General features: G+C 40.6%; 1 protein-coding gene across 1 annotated transcript; it reads left to right on the forward strand.

Moving 5' to 3' along the window:
* Positions 1–270: 270 nt before the first annotated feature.
* Positions 271–11,875, forward strand: KLRD1 (killer cell lectin like receptor D1). Its single transcript, XM_032159024.2, has 7 exons — positions 271–440; positions 1,743–1,835; positions 1,981–2,043; positions 3,826–3,977; positions 5,461–5,564; positions 6,725–6,825; positions 11,627–11,875. Exons 1-7 carry the CDS (start codon positions 434–436, stop codon positions 11,674–11,676), a joined length of 570 nt encoding a protein of 189 aa, XP_032014915.2. The 5' UTR covers positions 271–433; the 3' UTR covers positions 11,677–11,875.
* The last annotated feature ends 10,392 nt before the right edge of the window (positions 11,876–22,267 follow it).

The raw sequence follows: 22,267 nt of genomic DNA on the forward strand, positions 1-22,267 counted from the left end.
AGTAAATTTACCTTTGGTTTGCCCATCATTTCCTTCATTTTCCAGATAACTCTTTAAAATGAATTTGATTTTCAAACAATAAAAAACAAAACAGCAACAAAACTCCCTCTGACCTCCTCTCACCTTTTTTAGTCCTTGCCAAAGTGTTAATAATGCAAAAGTACTGTGAGAATTTCCTGTATTGTGGTTCCTGGAACACTTTAGAGGCTTGTGATTCTACTGCTTCTTATTCACACGATACATGTCTCACCAATAGATGATTCAAAAACATCATTTAAATACACAATTTTTCATTCTCTTTTTTTGCTAAATTTCTTCATACTCAACTTCCAGATTCTTTAATCTCCAGCCCAGCTCCAACAATTCAACGCTGTGCTTTCTGAAAACGTACACATCGTGCCTTCTCTACTTCGCTCTTGGAACATAATTTCTCATGGCAGGTATGTGTGATTTCAGTCACTAAATTAAAAATAACCAGAAAATCTATTTCTTGGATTGGCTAATTTTGGGGTAACACTTTAAGAGAAAAGGACATGATTAGCAGTGGAAGTTTTCAGGATTTTCATGCATTAGCACTTTCCACATTCATTTTATTTTCCTGATTCTTCGTTGTGTAACTTAGACATGATTTCATGAAGTTTTCTCACAGGTTTAAAGAGTGGCTTCTGACAGGGCTACCTTTAAATTCTGAATGAGAACTGAAGTTTAGCCTGGTTAAACTGTGAGCAACAGTATTCTAGTATAGCGATAGAAAATGCCAAATATTAATGACACAATGCTGAAAAGTTAATTGACTATTTATGTTGTGACATCCAAAAATTACACAAATGAACAGTGTGACACATTGTACTGTTGTTAACGACAACATCACTCTTTGAGAGTGTGTTCATGTTAGCACAGAATCTCCTAATGTTGAAATGTTTTAGGTGAAAGGCCAAAAGCAAGTAATTTTGAGTATGAACAAATGGACTGTTCTAGGGGAAAAGGATTGTTTATGTATGTTCAGTGTACTGTGAAATGAAGCCAGGCCTCCAAGGTGTTATCCATCTGTTTGTTATCAGTTATCACACCAAATCCAGAATGTTCCTATGTCTTTTTTTCCCTATAATGTCTCTACGAACCCATGAGCAGCTAGACATTTATCAGAGCAAAACCTGCATTGAAATGAGGACAGGACATAGTCTCAACTAGCATCATTGTGACAATGGTAGACTATGTTGAATGAAAGATTCTTGAGCTAGACACACTTTCATGGGATTTCTGACTTGGATACTTACTTGCTTTGATACCTTGAGAAAAGAACATTATTATTGGACCTTATGTTTTCTCATCTATGTAATGAGAATCATACTATCTATCTTGTGATTTTGTTGAGAGAATAAAAATAAATGCCTGTTTTGTAAGTCCATCAAACACAACGTGGTGCCTGTTAATATCTTCTTCCTCCAGATCTTTAAACATCTCTGCCAATTTAAAACATAAACGGTAAATTCACTTTACTGCAACAGAGCTGGTAGAGAAGAAAATGTTTGCATAATCTTCCTGAAGAATAAGATACATCACATAAAAATGTTGGTATTGGGTGAAGTCCTGATTGGAAAATCTTCAGTGTTTTATTGGCAAGATGACTCCGTTATCAAATGAAAGAATGTTGTGGATTCTCCCTCACTAGTTTCTGCTTTTAAGAACTCAGCTCCTGTGTTTGCTCTTCAAGTCATTACTCTGTCTGTCTTTCTCTACAGTGCTTAAGACCACTCTGTGGAGGTTAATTTCTGGGACCTTAGGGATAATATGCCTTTCGTTGATGGCTACGTTGGGAATTTTGTTGAAAAATTGTAAGTTTTTCTAAGCAAGTCTCCATAAAAATCAAAACTGTGATTATATCATTTAATAATAAAGGCTTCATCTTGCTAATGGGTAATATTTTATTATTTCATAAACCCATACCTAATTAAGCAAATTTCTAATCATTTCTTATAGCTTTTACTAAACTGAGTATTGAGCCAGCATTTACTCCAGGACCCAAAATAGAACTCCAGAAAGGTAGGTCACATTTTTTGGAAAACTTAGCATTGGTAAAGGGTTAAATAGGCAGTTTCTTGTTTTTCACACAGAGAGGCATGATGGAATATTATACTTAGAAATTTGCCTACCAATGTAGGATAGTCTCATTTTACATTACTCAATCTAATGTAAAAATGATTAAATTACATTGAATGTGTATCATTTGTACATTTAACTAATCAGGAAAATAGCAGCCTGAAACAAAAGATATGTTTCCTATATGAGTGCTCATAATTAAGTAACAAAAAATGAACCACAGGAAGTGTTACAGTTAATCCTCATTACCTGCCTGAATTTGCTTATAACCTATACTTTTGCATCTCACTACTTTTCCTTTTCCAGAATATAGTGCACAGATTTCTAAACCTTACTTATCCAGTGAAAGCCAGCTCAAAGTCCAATTTTTGTTTTTGGAGATGGAGTTTTGCTCTTGTTGTCCAGGCTGGAGTGCAGTGGCACGATCTTGGCTCACTGCCACATCCACCTCCCGGGTTCAAGTGATTCTCCCGCCTTCCTGCCTCAGCCTCCCAAGTAGCTGGGACTACAGGCGCTCGCCACCATGCCCAGCTAATTTTTATGTTATTAGTAGAGTTCGGGTTTCTCCATGTTGGCCAGGCTGGTGGTCTCGAACTCCTGACCTCAGGTCATCCACCTGCCTCGGCTTCCAAAGTGTTGGGATTATAGGCATGAGCCACGGTACCTGGCAGAGCCACCGCACCCGGGCCCAATTTTCTAAATATATTTTTTTCAGAGTGCACCCCAAGTTGTCTCACCATCATCTTGATTATATAGTGCTTCATTTACAGTGCAACATCTTGGCCAGGCACAGTGGCTCACGTCTGTGATCCCAGCACTTGGGGAGGCTGAGGTAGGCATATTACTTGAGGTCAGAAGTTCAAGACGGGCCAACCCTGTCTGTACTAAAAATACAAAAACTAGCCAGGCATGGCGGCACGCACCTGTAGTATCAGTTACTCAAGAGGCTGAGTAATCACTTGAACCTGGGAGGCGGAGGTTGCAGTGAGCTGAGATGGTGCCACTGCACTCTAGCCTGGGCAACACAGCAAGACTGTCTCAAAAACAATTAAAAAATATAAAAATAATAGTGCAACATCTTCAGCACCACTTATATGGCAAAGATTTGAGTGCCCATGATGTGTCATGCTTTTTATTACTGTGGATAACAAATGTTGAAGACACTATTATTGATAAACTGTATAATTAAGCCTCAAGATAATTGATTTATTTATATTCCCTTTTCAAAAATAAGATATCCAAACATATATCAAAATTCTCCAAATGTACCATATTCTTTTCTGACTCAGAAAATATGCTAAAATGTTTTCTTCCTTTAAATCTTCTTCATCTAGTTAACTCCTATTTATGCTACAGTACTTAGTTTTGGGTCACTTCCTCAAAAAAGGGTTCTTGTGACTGCTCCTCATCTTACACTCTGCTACATGCTATTGTAACATACTTAATTTTTTTTGTATTTATCTAAATCATCACTAAATATCGTTTAAAAATTATTGAAAATTATATAATTGTGATTCTATCTCTAGAATATAATCTCCATGAGGAAAAAGCATCATGTTCATGTCTAATTAGTTCACATTAGTAGCCCCTGAAGTGTGGTGTATACAGTAGATTCTGAAAGAATGTTAAAAGAATACACAGCAAATAATTTTTGAATAATTAACTAGCATTGAAAAATATGTCTAGTCTCCAGTGTCATTATTCATGCTTTATCTTTTCTGTCAGACTCTGACTGCTGTTCTTGCCAAGAAAAATGGGTTGGGTACCGATGCAACTGCTACTTCATTTCTAGTGAACAGAAAACTTGGAACGAAAGTAGGCATCTCTGTGCTTCTCAGAAATCCAGTCTGCTTCAGCTTCAAAACACAGATGAACTGGCATGTGCTAAGTCTGATTTTCTACATTTTCTTTGATCTAGAAAAATATACTATCTAAACAAGTTAAATACTTTGATTTAAGTCATTAATCACATAGTAAGTGGATGGTTATATTGGAATCGAGTTATCTGTTCTGTGTACCTTAAAGTAGCCATTGTAAAATCTTTATTAAATTCCTCAATGATTTATATCATGGGGATACAAATCAAGAAAGGTGCCAAATAAGGTGAAAGAAAATTTTCAGGAAGAATTCAAAGAAGATAATAAATAGGTCATTATATTTACCCATTTTATTTGAAGAACCAGCTAAGTGACTGTGATTCTTAACTCTTTTAATTGAATTTATAATTTCTTTTATAATTTTATAGTTTTTGTCATCTTTCTGGGATATAAGCTAATACGGAAAATATGGTAAGAAAAAATACCCAATTCTTTTTTTTTTTTTTTTTTTGAGACAGAGTTTTACTCTGTTGCCCAGGCTGGAGTGCACTGGTGCGATCTCAGCTCACTGCAGCCTCCACCTCCTGGGTTCAAGTGATTCTCCTGCCTCAGCCTCCTGAGTAGCTGGGATTACAGGCACCTGCCACCAGGCCTGGCACTTTTTGTATTTTTAGTAGAGACAGGGTTTCGCCATATTGGCCAGGCTGGTCTTGAACTCCTGACCTCAGGTGATCTAGCTGCCTTGGACTCCCAAAGTGCTAGGATTACAGGCATGAGCCACCACGCCTGGCCCTAATTACCCAATTCTTTTTCTTTTCTTTTTTTTTTTTTTTTGAGATGGAGTCTTTCTCTGTTGCCCAGGCTGGAGTGCAGTGGCGTGATCTTGGCTCACTGCAAGCTCCGTCTCCCAGGTTCACACCATTCTCCTGCCTCAGCCTCCCGAGTAGCTGGGACTACAGGTGCCTGCCACTACGCCCGGCTAATTTTTTGTATTTTTAGTAGAGACTGGGTTTCACCGTGTTAGCCAGGATGGTCTCGATCTCCTGACCTCATGATCTGCCCGCCTCTGCCTCCCAAAGTGCTGGGATTACAGGCATGAGCCACTGTGCCCGGCCCCTAATTGCCCAATTCTTAAGAAAAAGTGAAAAAATTCTCCTGCTGCACGTGGCACCTTTGCTGATTATAGGTTGAGTAGATTATATCCATGGGATTCATCCTTTACAATACAGTGATTTTGGAATCAAATTTAATCTTTGATCTCCCATGAAGAAAGTGTTCCATGAAAACTGTATCTCCTTTTATAAGGTTTCTAATTATTCAAGAAGTGAGATTTTGTGGTATTTTTTTCTCCATATATGAATGGGCCTGATAAATGAGAACTTTGAGTCATGTGACTATACCTTTTAAATAGGAGTTAAAAATAATTTCCGTTTGTGTGATGGACAGGCTGAATCTTATTCTAAACACTGACTTTCCCTCAAAATATGTTATTCCCAGAGTAGATTAAAATTAGATTAATGTGATTGTCTTTTACTTGAAGCAGGATTTTATGAGCTCCAGTCAACAATTTTACTGGATTGGACTCTCTTACAGTGAGGAGCACACCGCCTGGTTGTGGGAGAATGGCTCTGCACTCTCCCAGTATCTGTAAGTTTCTGGCAATCATGGCCTTTTTTGCTCTTTATGAATTTGTCCTTAGATGTGACTAGTAAAGGTAACATCCAGGAACACTGTAGCTGAAATAACCTTGTCTAGGGCATGAGAATTCAGTAAAAGGAAAAAGTACAACAAAATAACAATTTTAGATCTAGGCAGATCTAAACCACTCTAAGTGTTAAAATCAAAACAGAAGATAATGCCTAATGAAAGGAGGTCAGGGATATAGGATAGTTGGTGCAAAAAAATACTGATAATCATTACATGCTTGCCTATATTACTTAAAGTTTTAAATTAAAAATATATTATTTTGTAATCACATGGACAACAAAACCAAAACATTACAAATCTCCAGAAAGTGCAATGCATAAGCTCTCTTAGTTCAAATTAAACATTTGAAAGGTATTATATTTCATCCTATATCTTTTGTCAGTTAACTGAAGTGCATTTTTCCTAAATCAATCTTCATACAAGAATGTGAAGAGGGCCAGGGATGATGGCTTGAGCATCCAAGTTAATGCTCAAGTGACATGAAAGTTAGTGTATTTGTGGCCATAAAAGAACTTTTAACATATGCTTTATTTTTGCCTTAGTACCAGCACTTGGAAGTATATGTGCATGTACAGATACTCATATACACAGAGGCAGTCCAAAAAAATAGTATTTTTATTATTTTATTTATTCTGGTAGACCCCAATATTCTCAGCATGCTCTTCTGTTTTATGTACTGTGGACTCACTTTCTGTATGTGTGTACTTTCTGAATCTCATTTTCATTTATAAACATGAGATTTGCAGAATCACACCGGGACAAAGTTGATGCTTTGGTTTGTTTTCCTACACTAGATCAGATAATACATCTTAAATAAAACAGAAGAAAAGCATATCACATATTTAAACCATTAATGACAACAGAAAAACAGCAAGGAAAAAATCCCTGGCCTCAATGCTATTGATTAGTGAGAAAATAACTGGGTATTTTGTAGCATTACACTAGAGAATCATGAAAATTGTGGTTACTGAAAAAAAAAAGGACTCAATATGTTAGTATCTCACTCAAAGGCTTTTAAAGTTTATATCATTTAATTGAAAAATTCCCTGAACATTCTTACTTCCTTTTTGTGTATGTTAACATTTTCTTCTTCATTACAGATTTCCATTGCTTGAAACTTTTAATCCAAAGAACTGCATAGCGTATAATCCAAACGGAAATGCTTTAGATGAACCTTGTGAAGATAAAAATCGTTATATCTGTAAGCAACAGCTCATTTAAATGCTTCTTGGGGCAGAGAAGGTGGAGAGTAAAGACCTAACATTACTAACAATGATAAAGTTGCCTGTTATATTATTACTAATTGTCTACTTCTGGAGTCTATAAAATGTTTTCAAACAGTGTCATATACAATTGTCCTGTATGTGAAATAATGTGTTTTAAAATTGATGAAATTTGTACATCTACATTTGACAATTATAAAATTAATATAAAGAATTTTGTATTTTCATTTAATGTATGTATTTAATGTTAAATTCAATGTAGTTTTATTGCACATTTATGTAATTTTATTTACATTCTTGCTAATTCTCAGCAGAAATTTAAATAAAATTTAATTCACATCAAATAAAATTTACAAAATAAAATTTAACTCACACTGCCCAGGCTGGAGTATAGTGGCAAGATCATAGCTCATTGCAAGCTCAAGTGATCCTCCTGACTCAGCCTCCCAAGTAGCTAGGACTACAGGCACCATGCCACTATGTCCAGCTAAGTTTTAATTTTTAATTTTTTGTCAAGACAAGGTCTCGCTATGTTGCCCAGGCTGGTCTTGAACTCCTGGCCTCAAGGGATTCTCCCACCTTGGATTCCCAAAGTGCTGGGATTATAGGTGTGAACCACCATCCCTGGCCCTCTTCACATTCTTGTATGAAGATTGATTTAGGAAAAATGCACTTCAGTTAACTGACAAAAGATATAGGATGAAATATAATACCTTTCAAATGTTTAATTTGAACTAAGCTTATGCATTGCACTTTCTGGAGATTTGTAATGTTTTGGTTTTGTCGTCCATGTGATTACAAAATAATATATCTTTTAATTAAAAATTTAAAATAATATAGGCAAGCATGTAATGATTATCAATATTTTTTTGCACCAACTATCCTATATCCCTGACCTCCTTTCATTAGGCATTATCTTCTGTTTTGATTTTAGCACTTAGAGTGGTTTTCTCTGTTATGAATCAAAGCTGATCTATTTTCATCATTTTTGTGATGAAAAAGTTCATTTTGATTGATTTAGGATGAAAGGATTTGGACTGGGTGCGGTGGTATATGCCTGTAATCCCAGCACTTTGGGAGGCCAAGGCGGGTGGATCACTTGAGGTCAGGAGTTTGAGACCAGCCTGGCCAACATGGTGAAACTCTGTCTCTACTAAAAATACAAAAATTAGCTAGGTGTGGTAATGCACGCCTGTAATCCCAGCTATTCGGGAGGCTGAGGCGAGAGGATCGCTTGAACCTAGGAGGCAGAGGTTGCAGTGAGTCGAGATTGCACCACTGCACTCCAGCCTGGGCGACAGAGCAAGACTCCCCTCCTAAAAATAAAAAACAAAAAAAAAAAGGAAGGATTTAGAACCTTAATTGCATCTGAAAAACTGCCTCAACTTTGTTATTTAATGTACTCTAACCATGGAGTAACATCCCATCATAATCCCAAATCCCACTCAAACTAAAGGGGAAGGGATTATGCAGGTGTACACTAGGCCACTGGTGTACCAATTAGAAACCACTTTAGAGTTATGCCTACTGTACCCACATAATCCTAAAAATATGTTACAACTGCTACTTCATAGTTTATGCCACTTGTTTTATTTTTTATTTGTATTATTATTTTTTGAGACACGGTTTCATTCCCATTGCTCAGGCTGTAGTGCAATGATGCAATCATGGTTCACTGCAGCTTCAACTTCCCAGGCTTAAGTGATCCTCCCACCTCAGCCTTCTGAGTAGTTGGGACTCAGGTGCGAGCCATCATGCTCAGCTAATTTTTTGTATCATTTGTAGAAATGGGGTTTCGCGTTGTTGCCCAGGCTGATCTTGAACTCCTGGGGTCAAGGGTTCTGCCCGCCTTGGCCTCCTAAAGTGCTGGAATTACAGGCACAAGCCACTGTGCCTGGCCAGTTTATATAATTTAAACACTGCCGTTTGGTTCCTTAATTCGCATATGCTAGGACAAGTAATTATTTTTTAATTTAATTTAATTTAATTTTAATTTTATTTTATTTTACTTTAAGTTCTGGGATACACGTGCAGAATGTGCAGGTTTGTTACATAGGTATACATGTGCCATGATGGTTTGCTGCACCTATCGACCCATCATCTAGGTTTTAAGTCCCACATGCATTAGGTATTTGTCCTAATGCTCTTCCTCCCCTTGCTCCCAACCCCGACAGGCCTTGGTGTGTGATGTTCCCCTCCCTGTGTCCATGTATTCTCATTATTCAACTGCCACTTATTAGTGAGAACATGTGGTGTTTGGTTTTCTGTTCCTGTGTTAGTTTGCTAAGAATGATGGTTTCCAGCTTCATCCATGTCCCTGCAAAGGACATGAACTCATTCTTTTTTATGGCTGCATAGTATTCCATGGTGTATATGTGCCATATTTTCTTTATCCAGTCTATCACTGATGGGCATTTGGGTTGGTTCCAAGTCTTTGCTATGGTAAATAGTGCTGCAACAAACATACGTGTGCATGTGAGGACAAGTAATTATTTTCTGTTTTTCTCAATACATTGGTTATTGGTTCCTCCACTAGTTGTGAAGTCCTAATTAGGGAAAAGGAGTTAGGCTGGTGGGAGCAGGGAAAAGCAGAAAGAGAAAGCAGATAAGCTATGAGTCTGCCTTTCTTCATGGTCCAGGATATGGGCCATGTGCTAAACTATTACCAGACACCTGCAAGTTAGCTCACTGCCACCTCAGCATTATCAGTACTGGACAAAGCCCTCTGCAGCATCCAGCATAAACATTATTCCATAAAATCCTCAGCAAGCCTTTGTTTCTTTGCAGTCAGCTTTTCTTCTACTGATGCTGCCTGTTGCCTCCCTGGAAACATATTTTCCTACTTTTCTTTAATAAATCTGCCTTTCTTTACCTACAGCCGTCTTGGCAAATTCTTTTACCTCAATGCCACCGGCCCAGATAGCTGTAGCTCACCCACAACGTTAGTGTATTAGTCCGTTCTTATGCTGCTAATAAAGATATACCCAAGACTGGGAAATTTATAAAGTAAAGACATTTAATTGACTCACAGTTCTGCAGGGCTGGAGAAGCCTCAGGAAACTCACAGTAATGACAGAAGGGAAAGCAAGCACATCCTTCTTCACATGGCAGCAGAAAGGAGAAGTGCTGAACCAAAGGAAAAAAAGCCTCTTATTAAATCATCAGATCTAGTGAGGACTCACTCACTATCATGAGAACAGCAAAGAGGTAACCACTCCCATGATTAAATTACCTCCTACCAGTTCCCTCCCACGATACGTGAGGATTATGGGCACTACAATTCAAGATGAGATTTGGGTGGGGACACAGCCAAGCCATATCAGTTAGTGACATCTGTATTCTCATATTGCATGCATAAGAAAGTGAGTTATTTTACAGCTGAACTGGGACAGCTCTTTGCTTATTTCCTGAGATGGCTAGGTGTCTGTTTTTGACTCTTGGCCATGATATGGGCAGTAGGCTAACTAACTAGCTAACTAATGGTTTATAGTGAGTTCTTTAAAGTTCAAAATCCCTCAGTGGAATCCAGGGTCAATGTGTTTATTGATAGCTTCCATATGAGATAATTACAGATCTTGTCCCTGCTATGTGACCAGACACAGATAAAAGACTGCAAGAAATTTCAGTTTCAGCTCTTCTGAAACCAAGTTTCATCACACAAATATTAGGTTTCATCCAGAGATGAATGATGTCTTTGTGCAAATATCTCTTGGTCCCACAGTACTTATTTGAATTCTCTTTCTCATACTGTATCATATTCCTTTCACTTATTAAAAGCTTTTCACGGCCAGGCGCGGTGGCTCAAGCCTGTAATCCCAGCATTTTGGGAGGCTGAGGCGGGTGGATCACGAGGTTAGGAGATCGAGACTATCCTGGCTAACACGGTGAAACCCCGTCTGTACTAAAAGTACAAAAAAATTGGCCAGGCGTGGTGGCGGGCATCTGTAGTCTCAGCTACTCGGCAGGCTGAGGCAGGAGAATGGCGTGAACCCTGGAGGCAGAGCTGGCAGTTAGCCAAGATCGCGCCACTGCACCCCAGCCTGGGCGACAGAGCGAGACTCTGAAAAAAAAAAAAAAAAAACGCGTTTCATAAGTATGCTCATTAGAACCTTATAATTCATTTCAGTTATCTACACCTGGAAATGTTAGTTCTATAATTTTGGACTTTCTGAAACTTTTCTCTTTATACCCTAACGCAGGGGTTGAAAAACTTTTTTCAAAAAACTATACAGCATGTATTTTCAACTTTGTGGACCAGTCTCCATTGAAACTTCTCAACCTTGCCATGGTGGTGCTAAAGAAGACACAAATAACACAAAAATAAATGGTTTGACTGTGTTACAAAAGAATTTTATTGACAAAACATATGTTGAGACAGATTTGGTCCACAGGCCATAGTTTACCAACATGTGCCCAAGTAGGTAAGATGAGAATATAAGGCCATTAATTCTACTCTCTGCTTTATTCTTTTCCAGGTCACTTCTTACCAGTTGTAAATGTACTTACAAATTTTGCTATATGAAAACAGTTATGTCTCTTACTACCAATCTGTGTTCATTTTAAAGAGTGACAATCTACAAATTATGTGTTATAGACAAGTTGCAAGATGTCCACCAATGATTCCCACCTTGTGCTATACATGCCTTTGTGGAATTTCCTTCCACACTGTATCAAGGTTGCTCTGTGTGACCAATGAAATAAAGTGGAAATGATGATATTTCATTTCTGAGAATAGGTCATGAAAGATAGTATGACTTCTTCCTTTTTCCTCTCTCCCAGACCACTTGATCTGGGGAAACCAGTTACAACGTCATGAGCAGCCCTGTTGAAAGGACCACATGGCAAGGAACTGAAGACTCGTACGCACAGCCAGCAAGGAACTGAAGTCTATTTCCAATAGCCATGTTATGAGCCTTCTTTGCATGTATAGGCTCCAGTCTTAGTCAAGCCTTCGGATGATTACAGCCCCCAGCCAACATCTTGACGGCAACCTCATGAGAGACCCCGAGCTAGGTCCATCCTGCTATGCTGTTCGAGGATTCCTCACTCTCGGAAACTGTGTGAAATAGTAAAGTGTTTATTCTTTTCTTTTTTGAGACAGAGTCTTACTCTGTCACCCGGGCTGGAGTACAGTGGCACCATCTTGGCTCACTGCAACTTCCGCCTCCTGGATTCAAGCAATTCTCCTGCCTCAGCCTCCTGAGCACCTGGGATTACAGGTGTGCACCACCACTCCTGGCTAATTTTTTTGTATTTTTAGTAGAGACAGGGTTTCACCATGTTGGTCAGGCTGGCCTTGAACTCCTGACCTCGTGATCCACCCACCTTGGCTTCCCAAAGTGCTGAGATTACAGGCGTGAGCCACCGTGCCTGGCCAGGAACCTAATTTCTTAACAGAAACAATAGAAGACAGAATTTAATGGTATTTCATTTTTTGAAAACAAAATTAACTCCCAAAATAAAATTCTGTGCCCAGGAAAAATATCCTTCAAAGATAGCAATGGAGGTGATAATAAATGTCTAGACTCTGATTTCATATATATGTGTGCATATATATATATATATATACACACACACACACATATATATATATACAATTATAGATATATAACTCAATTTACTGACATATTAGAAGTACATTGGTTTGGTCCAGAAAGGTAGGACAATTCAAAGCCAGGGATTAGGAAGGTGGGGGTTTGGGGGGTGGTAGTTTCAGGCTATAGGTAAATTAAAACATTTTCTGGTTGACAATTAGTTGAGTTTGTCTAAAGACCTGGGGTCGATAGAAAATAAATATTCAGGTTAAGATAAAAAGTTGTGGAGACCAAGGTTCTTTTGAAGTCTTATAGTGGCTGCTCTTAGAGACAGTAGAATGATTTCCTATTCAGATATGTAAAAGGTGCTAAACTCTTAGTTAATCTCTTTAGGATTGGGAGGGCCTGGAGAAAAAGATCTAGCCATTTTAATAGAGATTCTTTACATATGCAAATTTCTCCCCACAAAGGACAGCTTTGCAGGGCCATTTCAAAATATGGCGAGTAAACATGTTTTGGGATAAAACATTTGACTTTCTTCCTTGTCACATAATGTTATGCCAGAGTCAGATTGGAAAGTAAGTCATGATATACAGGGTTAAATGAAACCCATCTGATGCCAGTTTATGGTTTGTAGGGCATGACTCCCCAGACTCCTTGGATACGAATTTGGGCAAGATAAAAAAATCAGAGCTTAATTCTCATGCCATTGAACTTTAAGAGTTCATTTGTAACTAAATTTATTTAGGTGATTTGGTCAACTGCCAAATACACAAACTCCAGTGAAACTCAAGCACTGAATACGTAAAAGCAAAATAAATGCAAGCACAGGAGAAAAATAAAGTATATGCTTACCAAGAAAAACAATAGCCTTCTCCAAATGAGGAAAAAAATTTCTTCATTCAAACCTCTAGGTCCAAACTTCATAGACAAGGTCAACAGAGGAAAAGAGTCCTCTTCCACAAGAGATCCAAACAAGGAGGAAAAGATCTTTCCCCACCAAATCCCAAATAAAACAGAAATCAAATCAAAATTGGGAGTTCTAAGAGAGACTCTCCAAGCGGGAGAAGAAGTGACCCCTGGAAGTCAGGGTCAGGGGCCCTAAAGAGCCCAGTGTGAGTACCTCATGCTGTAGTTCCAAGGTCTGGTGAGTCTCCTTAAGGTGAATCACCTTTGGTCTTTCCTTCTGACACCAAGTATTGATATGGCTATGATGACTGGAAGAATACTAGCGTCCTTAATCTTGCACCAAATTAGATAAAACGACATGGACATACATGGAGTGGTTTTAAGGAGAGGAGATTTTAATAAGCAAGAAAGAAGGAAGGAAGAAGAAAACAGCTCCCTTGCAGAGACAGAGGTAGGGCAGATTTAAACAAAGAGAAAACCCCATGTGCCGTGGAAAAGTGGCCACTTATATGAGGACGCTGTGTTGTTTGATTTGCAACAACAAAGCAGTTGAGGTGGTGTTTGATTTGCATAGGGCTAAGGGGATTGGTTTGATCAGGCATGTCACTCATGTAGCCTGTGAAAAACCTGGCCCTCTTACCCTATAGCCTTTTAATATGCAAATGCAGGGCCTCATGATGTTCTATACTCATGGGGATATGTGGGGGCAGCTATGTTACCAGACACATGTGGGGGCAAGAGCAGGAAGAAGAGGGCAGGAATTGCCACCTTTGGGTGGACCCAGTTTCTAATGGCTAGCATTCGCACATCAAAGCTTGCCAGGCGGCTCTAAGAGCCAGTGCTTTCCTGCTAGACAAGAAACGTTTCTGGAGCTGCTTCAAAAGAAACAAAAATTTCCCAAGGACCCCTTTTTTTCTCTATCTGTCTAAAATAATTTCTTAGTAACTCCTACAATAGTATGTCAAAGTATAAATAAAAATGTAGACACAAATCTGTAAATGTAATGTTTTATTTGGGAAGAAAGAATCGCAGTTCAGGGCATACACGTGGTCTTCGGTATATCCAAAGAGCAAAGAGAAGGTCAGAGGTTTTACATATTGCTTTTTGAGAAAGTTCATTGATATTTGTAAGGATTTGGTGAGCTGGCAAGCTCCGATTTTTGAGTGACAACAGTGTGAGCAAACATTAGTTCTAGAGTTGCAGTAAGCTACTTCAGAAGCTACAGATAAAACTGGTTTCTGGTTACAACAGGCAGTTTCAGCAGCCAGGCTTGCAGATAATTACATTCTTGGAGCAATGCTTTGTACCCAGAGTGCTTTTTCCACTGGATTCTCCACTCTTTTTTATTTAGGTATGAAAAGAATTACTCAATTCTTATAATCAACTTTCACACCTAAATTACCTCCCAAAGGCCCCCTCCTAATACCATATCATTGGGAGTTAGGATTTCAAATATGAATTTTAGGGGAACAGAAATATTCTGTCCATAATATTCTGCCCATGGCAAAGTTTATGTTCTTTTCGCCTGCATTTATTCTGTAAAAAGTAAAGTAGAGGTTGCTCTTCAAAGACTTTCCTCCCTATCTAATTAGGAATAAATAGTAACTTCTCTTAGAAGCAAAATTTATTCAAAGACCTGTGCTACTAAATATTTGCCCTGGCATGCTTATACTGGTCCAAGCAAGCATTAGGTCATAGCCTGTTCCTCTTCCTTATTTAAAAGTGTTTTTACCTTTCTCAGCATTCCACAAGTTACTTCCTCCTCCCTTTGTTCTCCTCTACCTTTGCCTCTTTTAAAAAGTTCTAAATTGCTAGCCAGTCGGGACAAATACAGAATGTGAGGTCCTGTTCCAGTCAATGGAAAGTGGACACAGCAGTAGGGTGGACGTGGCAGGTTATAAATGACGCCGTCCCCTTTGTTTGGTGTACACCCGTGGCAAAACTGCTGGTGAGTATACCCTTTCTGCAGGAAGTAAAAAAAAAATGGCCTTACTAAATTAAATTTATGTTGAAGTGCTATTTTTTATGGCACTGGGGAACAAGCATTTCAAACAATTTGGTGGCAGTCTGTATGGGGATACATTCTCCTCCAAGGGTGGTCTCCAGTCCTCTCTCCTGAGGGAGTGCACTCCCCTATCTCATTGAAGGGGCCCTCAGGGATGAGAAATTGAGACGAATAAACCCAGACTCTCAGCAACACAGAGAGAAAAAAAAAAAAGAAACTGGCCAGCAACCTAGCTTAAAGGATCCTCACATACTGTGGCGACAACTCTGTGCACAGGCCAAGAAAGAAGAAGCCGTGGGAGCTGATAAAGTATTTCCTTGGTGATCAGGACTAAAAAAAAACAAATGACCCGCTCTGCAATTCCTTAGGCCGTACCAACGAGAGAGAAACTGCAGGGTCAGTAGAATATTCCTTAGTCGGGATGTCTTGGAGGTTAAAAATAGGTGAGAAATCCCCATAGAGGGGGTGTTGAACCTCAGAAAGAGGTGAGAAACCCCCATGAGGGGGGTTGAATCTCAGAAAGAGGTGAGGAATCCCCATTGGGGGGGGGCATTGAACCTCACACAAACTTCCAGTAGTAAGAAAAATATTCAGAACCCCCCCTTTCCTTTCTTCTTGGGGGAAGAAAGACTAGCTCCACTGCCGCCGGTCCCTTCCCTAGGGGAAGGGGAAGGAGAGAGAAAACAGCAGCATAGGTGGCTGGCATGGAACAGGAATTAAAATAAATTAAAGAATGTGTAAGCAATAACTCAGTTGTATATAAGAAAACCCAATTCCCCCGAGGAAGAGAAAGAGCCGGAGTCCTTTAAAAATTAACTGCCTGTTTTTCTGTGGCTAGTGAGCCTTATCTCTCCCTTTCCCAGGCATTATGAAGACCCTGTTTCTCTAGCTGTGCAGCTGCAAGGTCGCCAGACTGATAAACTCAAGTCATAAAACATGTTTTTCCTTGGAAAGAAAAAAATGATGTAATGCATGTCTCAGTTGAATAACTGTCTGTTTCTTGCTTCTGTAATATGCTTCCACCTGCACAAATCTTCCCCCACACACCAAATGCTTAAAAAGTAACTTGACTCTTTGTTCAGGGCTCAGTCATTTGGATGTTAATTCAACTAGGCCAGTTCACCTAAATAATAAAAATCCTCCTCAACCCCTTGGTGTCCCTGATTCCTTATCAATCCTGCTACAGGCAGAGACAAAAGAAAGAACAGCAGAAAAGAAAAAAACTAGGAGAGGAAGTCAGAAAGAAAGCAAATACTGCAAGCACAGAGCCAACCAACCAGGCAGCCACGCCAAAGAATAAGTCCCTCTCCCCAGCCCAGCTCTATGTGAAAAAGAGGGTGGGGAACCGGTGCCGGGAGGAGAGCAGAGAAGGTGAAAGGGCATTATTCTTGCAATTTGCGGCAGGCATCCGCCAATCCTCTGGACCAGTGACTGCCTGGGGCCCAGACCACAGCCAGGCAAATCCCACCCACCCAGCCAGAGAAACTAAGTGTAAAAAGAAAGGAAAAACTACAAAAAGGGAAATCAGTAAAAATAAAAAACACAGGAGAAACAGACAGCCGCACATAGTGGAGGCAGGGCCCGTGCCATGACACAGCTCGCAGCAGGAGCGGGAGAACTCACGAAAAGAAAGGGAAACAGGATGAGAGAGAGAGAGAGCGGAAAATAGAGAGCAAATGAGAGAGAGAGAAATAGACGTAAAGAGTAAGAGAGAAACTGGAAGAGACAGAAATCAAAGGAAGATAGAGAATGAAACTAGAAAAATAGTGTAGAAGGAAAGCAGAAAGTTAAGACATGCTAAAGATTGTCTGTGAAGGTCATAATGTGTCCGGAATTGGTGGGTTCTTAGTCTCACTGACTTCAAGAAAGAAGCCGCGGACCCTTGTGGTGAGTGTTACAGCGCTTAAGGTGGTGCGTCTGGAGTTGTTCATTCTTTCCGGTGGGCTCGCGATCTCGCTGGCTTCAGGAGAGAAGCTGCAGACCTTCGCGGTGAGTGTTACTGCTCATAAAAGCAGTGTGGACCCAAAGAGTGAGCAGTGGCAAGATTTATTGCAAAGAACGAAAGAACAAAGCTTCCACAGTGCGGAAAGGAACCGAAGTGGGTTGCCGTTGCTGGCTCGGGCAGCCTGCTTTTATTCTCTTATCTAGCCCCACCCACGTCCTGCTGATTGGTAGAGCCGAGTGGTCTGTTTTGACAGGGCGCTGATTGGTGTGTTCACACACCTTGAGCTAGATACAGAGTGCTGATTGGCATGTTTACAATCCGTGAGCTAGATATAAAGGTTCCCCACATCTCCACCAGAGCAGCTAGATACAGTGTCGATTGGTGCACTCGAGCTAGACACAGGGTGCTGATTGGCGTGTTTACAATCCGTGAGCTAGATATAAAGGTTCCCCACATCTCCACCAGACTCAGGAGCCCAGCTGGCTTCACCCAGTGGATCCTGCACCGGGGCTGCAGGCGGAGCTACCTGCCAGTCACTTGCGGAGCGCTTGCACTCCTCAGCCCTTGGGTGGTTGATGGGACTGGGCGCCCTGGAGCAGAGGGCGGCGCTCGTCGGGGAGGCTGGGGCGGCACAGGAGCCCATGGAGGGGTGGGAGGCTCAAGCATGGTGGGCTGCTTGTCCCGAGCCCTGCCCCGCAGGAAGGCAGCCAAGGTCCGGCGAGAAATCCAGCACAGCGCCAGTGGGCTGGCACTGCTGGGGGACCCAGTACACCCTCCGCAGCCACGGGCCCAGGTGCTAAGTCCTTTATTGCCCGGGGCCGGCAGGGCCGGCCGGGTGGTCCGAGTGCAGGGCCTGCCGAGCCCACGCCCACCCGGAACTCCAGCCGGCCGGCAAGCGCCGCATGCACGCAGCCGCGGCTCCCGCTGGCGCCTCTCCCTCCACACCTCCCCGCAAGCTGAGGGAACCGGCTCCCGCCTTGGCCAGCCCAAAAAGGGGCCCCACAGTGCAGTGGTGGGCTGAACGGCTCCCCAAGTGCCGCCAAAGTGGGAGCCCAGGCAGAGGAGGCACTGAGAGCGAGTGAGGACTGCCAGCACGCTGTCACCTCTCAATAAGAAAAGCTATAAAAGGGAATTTATGCAAGAAATATTGTATAATTGAAAAACAGGCCTCCTGAATGTAAAATTATTAAAAAAAACAGTTTATGTACAAGGTATGTAAAGAAAAAACTTTAAATAACAGGATTATAAGGAGGCATAAGAATATGGATTTTTACCTACATTAAAGGCTAAAAATTTTTTTTTCTGTTTTAAAGATTTAAGCAAGTTTTAAAATGTTAATTGTAAAGGAAATTCTGTGTGGTGTTAACATATTGGCTAAAGTTAAAGGGGTATCATCCAGTTTTTCTGTGAACTGGACATTACAATAAAATCACAATAGATTTTTCTTAAAGCACCAACCTGCTCTTTAACAAAAATTATGAACAGTTAAAGAATCTATAAAAGTCTTACCTTATAGTCAGACATTAAAATTGGATAAATAATGTCTACAAGATTTTATTAAAATTAAGTTAAACATCAATAGCACATTAATATAAAGGTAAAATTTAACGCATCTGGTATAAAATCATACAAAAACATTGTCAAATATAAAATGGTGTTTGGCTTTCTTAAGGCCTAAAGGGGGCCAGGTAAGTCACAAGGACCCTCATCCCCAAGGCCACAGGGTGCAGGGTGGTGAATGCCATAAGAAGGCCAAACATTAAGAGGGGGCAGGGCCGCAGCATCTCCTGGGCAGCGCTGAGCAGGAATAGAGCAAGGGGCATCACCATGAGGCCTCAAGCCCCAGGATATGCAGCAACAATTATATACTTAATTTATCTTCCACTTTCCCTTCCCTCGGAACTAAAAGTCTTTTAGCACAGGTACCACCCCTAGAATTTCCAGTACACCAGCACCAGCCTGAAAACCACGTCCTTATCAAAAGATAGAAAGAGGCCGGGCGCGGTGGCTTACGCTTGTAATCCCAGCACTTTGGGAGGCCGAGGCGGGTGGATCACGAGGTCAGGAGATCGAGTCCACGGTGAAACCCCATCTCTACTAAAAATACAAAAAAAAATTAGCCGGGCGTGGTGGCGGGCGCCTGTAATCCCAGCTACTCGGAGAGGCTGAGGCAGGAGAATGGCGTGAACCCGGGAGGCGGAGCTTGCAGTGAGCCGAGATCGCGCCACTGCACTCCAGCCTGGGTGAGAGAGCGAGACTCCGTCTCAAAAAAAAAAAAAAAAAGATAGAAAAAAAACTCAAGCCAGCCTGGGAAGAACCCTATTTTGTGCTATTAACCACTGAGACTGCCGTCCACACAGCCAAGAAAAAAATGGTCCCACCGTACTCGAGTCAAGAAAACATCTTCCTCTCAGAATCATGGGTTACTGTACTAGGATTAAGCCCTACTAAGTTAAAGAAAGCTTAATTTTCATATACCTTCTATACTGCTTCCTTTCCTTTCCTTATTTTGTTACTAGCTCCGTTGTTATTAATGTAACTAAGTCTGACTCACCTCAGACCATTGCCTTTAACGCTTGCTCTGTCATACCTTGTGGAAATGTAAAATATCAACAACAGCTAGCCTTTTCACACAAATACTCATGTCCCAGCCCTCTAATTGACACAGTTACCCCAGCACTCATTGTTGTAAAGACCTGCAGCCAAGATGCTGATTTTCTGCTCCTACAGCCTGGCAACCTTGTAGTAAACGGGACTACACCCCTTAAACTACCCAGGAGCAAAGTTGGACTTCCACAACTGTCAGCCTTATCAATGTAACCCTGTCCTTTTCTTTATCACCACCTCCACCTTAACTAACTGTAGACATGCCCTTCGTCACTTCTATGGTATTGGGATTGACATAAATGGAAAAGACCCCCTAAGTATTTTTAAAATATGCATTTTTCCCCCATCTCCGCCTTCTTCAGTAGCCTCAGTTCTAGATCCCACACCAGTTGCTCCTACATCTAATAAAACTAGGGTGTCTATTGTAAAAATAAGAGATCTAAGACAGACCTTAGCCATCAAGACAAAATATCAAGATGCAAATTCCTGGCTGAAATGGATTGAATAATCCATTCACATTTTAAATAAAAGCGATTATCACGCTTGTACACACGGTAGGCCAGAGGCCTAGATTATCTCCTTTCCACTTGGATGGTCTCCTTGTCGTCCAGATATGGAGTGTATGGTGGCTCTTTTTCAAAATCCCACTGCTTGGGATAATCCGTCATACTGAGCTCTCTCTGCTATTTCCTGAAATTCAACACCCTGCGGGTCAGCCTCCGAGGGCAATCCAGCTTCCACCTCTAAATGCCAAGTTTACTTTATGCCTCTCATGGCAGGAGGAAACTTTGGTGTTCCTTGAAAGCATAAAAGCATACAAGAAGCCCAAGCCTTTCCAAGAGCTTGCCCATCAGTCCATGCTTAGCCATCCCCGAGCAAATGTATAGTGGTACTGTGGGAGACCTTTACTGGACACTCGGCCAAATAATTGGAGCAGTACTTGTGCTCTAATCCAACTGGCTATCCCTTTCACGCTGGCATTTCATCAATCTAAAAAGGTAAAAACAAAACACCTCAGGCCAAAGGAAACTCCTTGAGTCCTTTAATCCTCAGGTTTACATAAATATTATTAAGGTCCGTGAAAAGTGCCAAATAAGTTTAAAGCACAAAAATCAAGTAGCTGCAAAATTTAAATCCATGTTGTTCTGGTAGGTAACCATAAATTAAAAAAAAAATTTAACTTCAATTCTCACCTCGTTTGCCCTTATTATTGGTGTACTTATTCTTGTAGACTGTTATATTATGCCCTGCCTTCAAAGTTTCATACAAAAACTTGTCTCTGACACTCTTACAGAGTTAACTCCTAACTCTCCTCCATTCTATTAAAAAAAAAATTACTTCTCTTAGAAGGACAAACAAAGAATTAAGTCAAAACATATTAAACAAGACTGAAGAGGAATTATGAAATAAAAAAAAGGGGGAATATTGTAAAAAGTAAAGTAGAGGTTCCTCTTCAAAGACTTTCCTCCCCATCTAATTAGAAATGAATAGGAACTTCTCTTAGAAGCAAAATTTATTCAAAGACCTATGCTCCTAAATATTTGCCCTGGTATGCTTATACTGGTCCAAGCAAGCGTTAGGTCATAGCCTGTTCCTCTTCCTTATTTAAAGGTGTTTTTATCTTTCTCAGCATTCCACAAGTTACTTCCTCCTTCCTTTGTTCTCCTCTACCTTTGCCTCTTTTAAAAAGTTCTAAGTTGCTAGCCAGTCGGGACAAATACAGAATGTGAGGTCCCGTTCCAGCCAATGGAAACTGGACACAGCAGTAGTGTGGACGTGTCAGGTTATAAATGACCCTGTCTCCTTTGTTCGGTGTACTCTCATGGCAGAACTGCTGGGGAGTGTATCCGTTCTGCAGGAAGTAAAAAATGGCCTTACTAAATAAATTAAATTTATGTTCAAGTCCTATTTCTTTATGACACTGGGGAACAGCATTTCAAACAATTCCATTCTAATAACCCCAAGTCTTAGCTTTTTACAGACTCAATTGTAAAGTCTAAAGTCCAAGGTCTTATCTAAATATCATCAAACAAGATATGCATGAGACTCAAGATTCTATTTATTCAGAGGCAAAATTCCTTCTTAACTGTGAACCTGTGAAACCAAGCAAGTTATGTGCTTCCAGAATACAACAGTGGGACAAACACAGGATGGATGTTACTATTGCTAAAGGAAGAAAGAGAGAAAGAGAAACAGTCATGGGACTCAAGCAAGCACAAATCATAGCAAAGGAAACATCCTAAGATCTTAAGGCTGGAGAATAATGCCTTAAGATAATCATGGCCCACTGGGACAGCAACACCTCCCTGACCCTGTTGGGTGGAGGACCCATTAAAAGTGGCAGCATGACCCCCACAGGCAGGGAAGGCACTGCCCATGCTGTGTCTCTCTGCCGCGGCCCTGCCCATGAGGCAGTTTCC

This window comes from Hylobates moloch, unplaced genomic scaffold (assembly GCF_009828535.3).
Source record: "Hylobates moloch isolate HMO894 unplaced genomic scaffold, HMol_V3 SCAFFOLD_8, whole genome shotgun sequence".
In the NCBI taxonomy this organism is placed as follows: Eukaryota; Metazoa; Chordata; class Mammalia; order Primates; family Hylobatidae; genus Hylobates; species Hylobates moloch.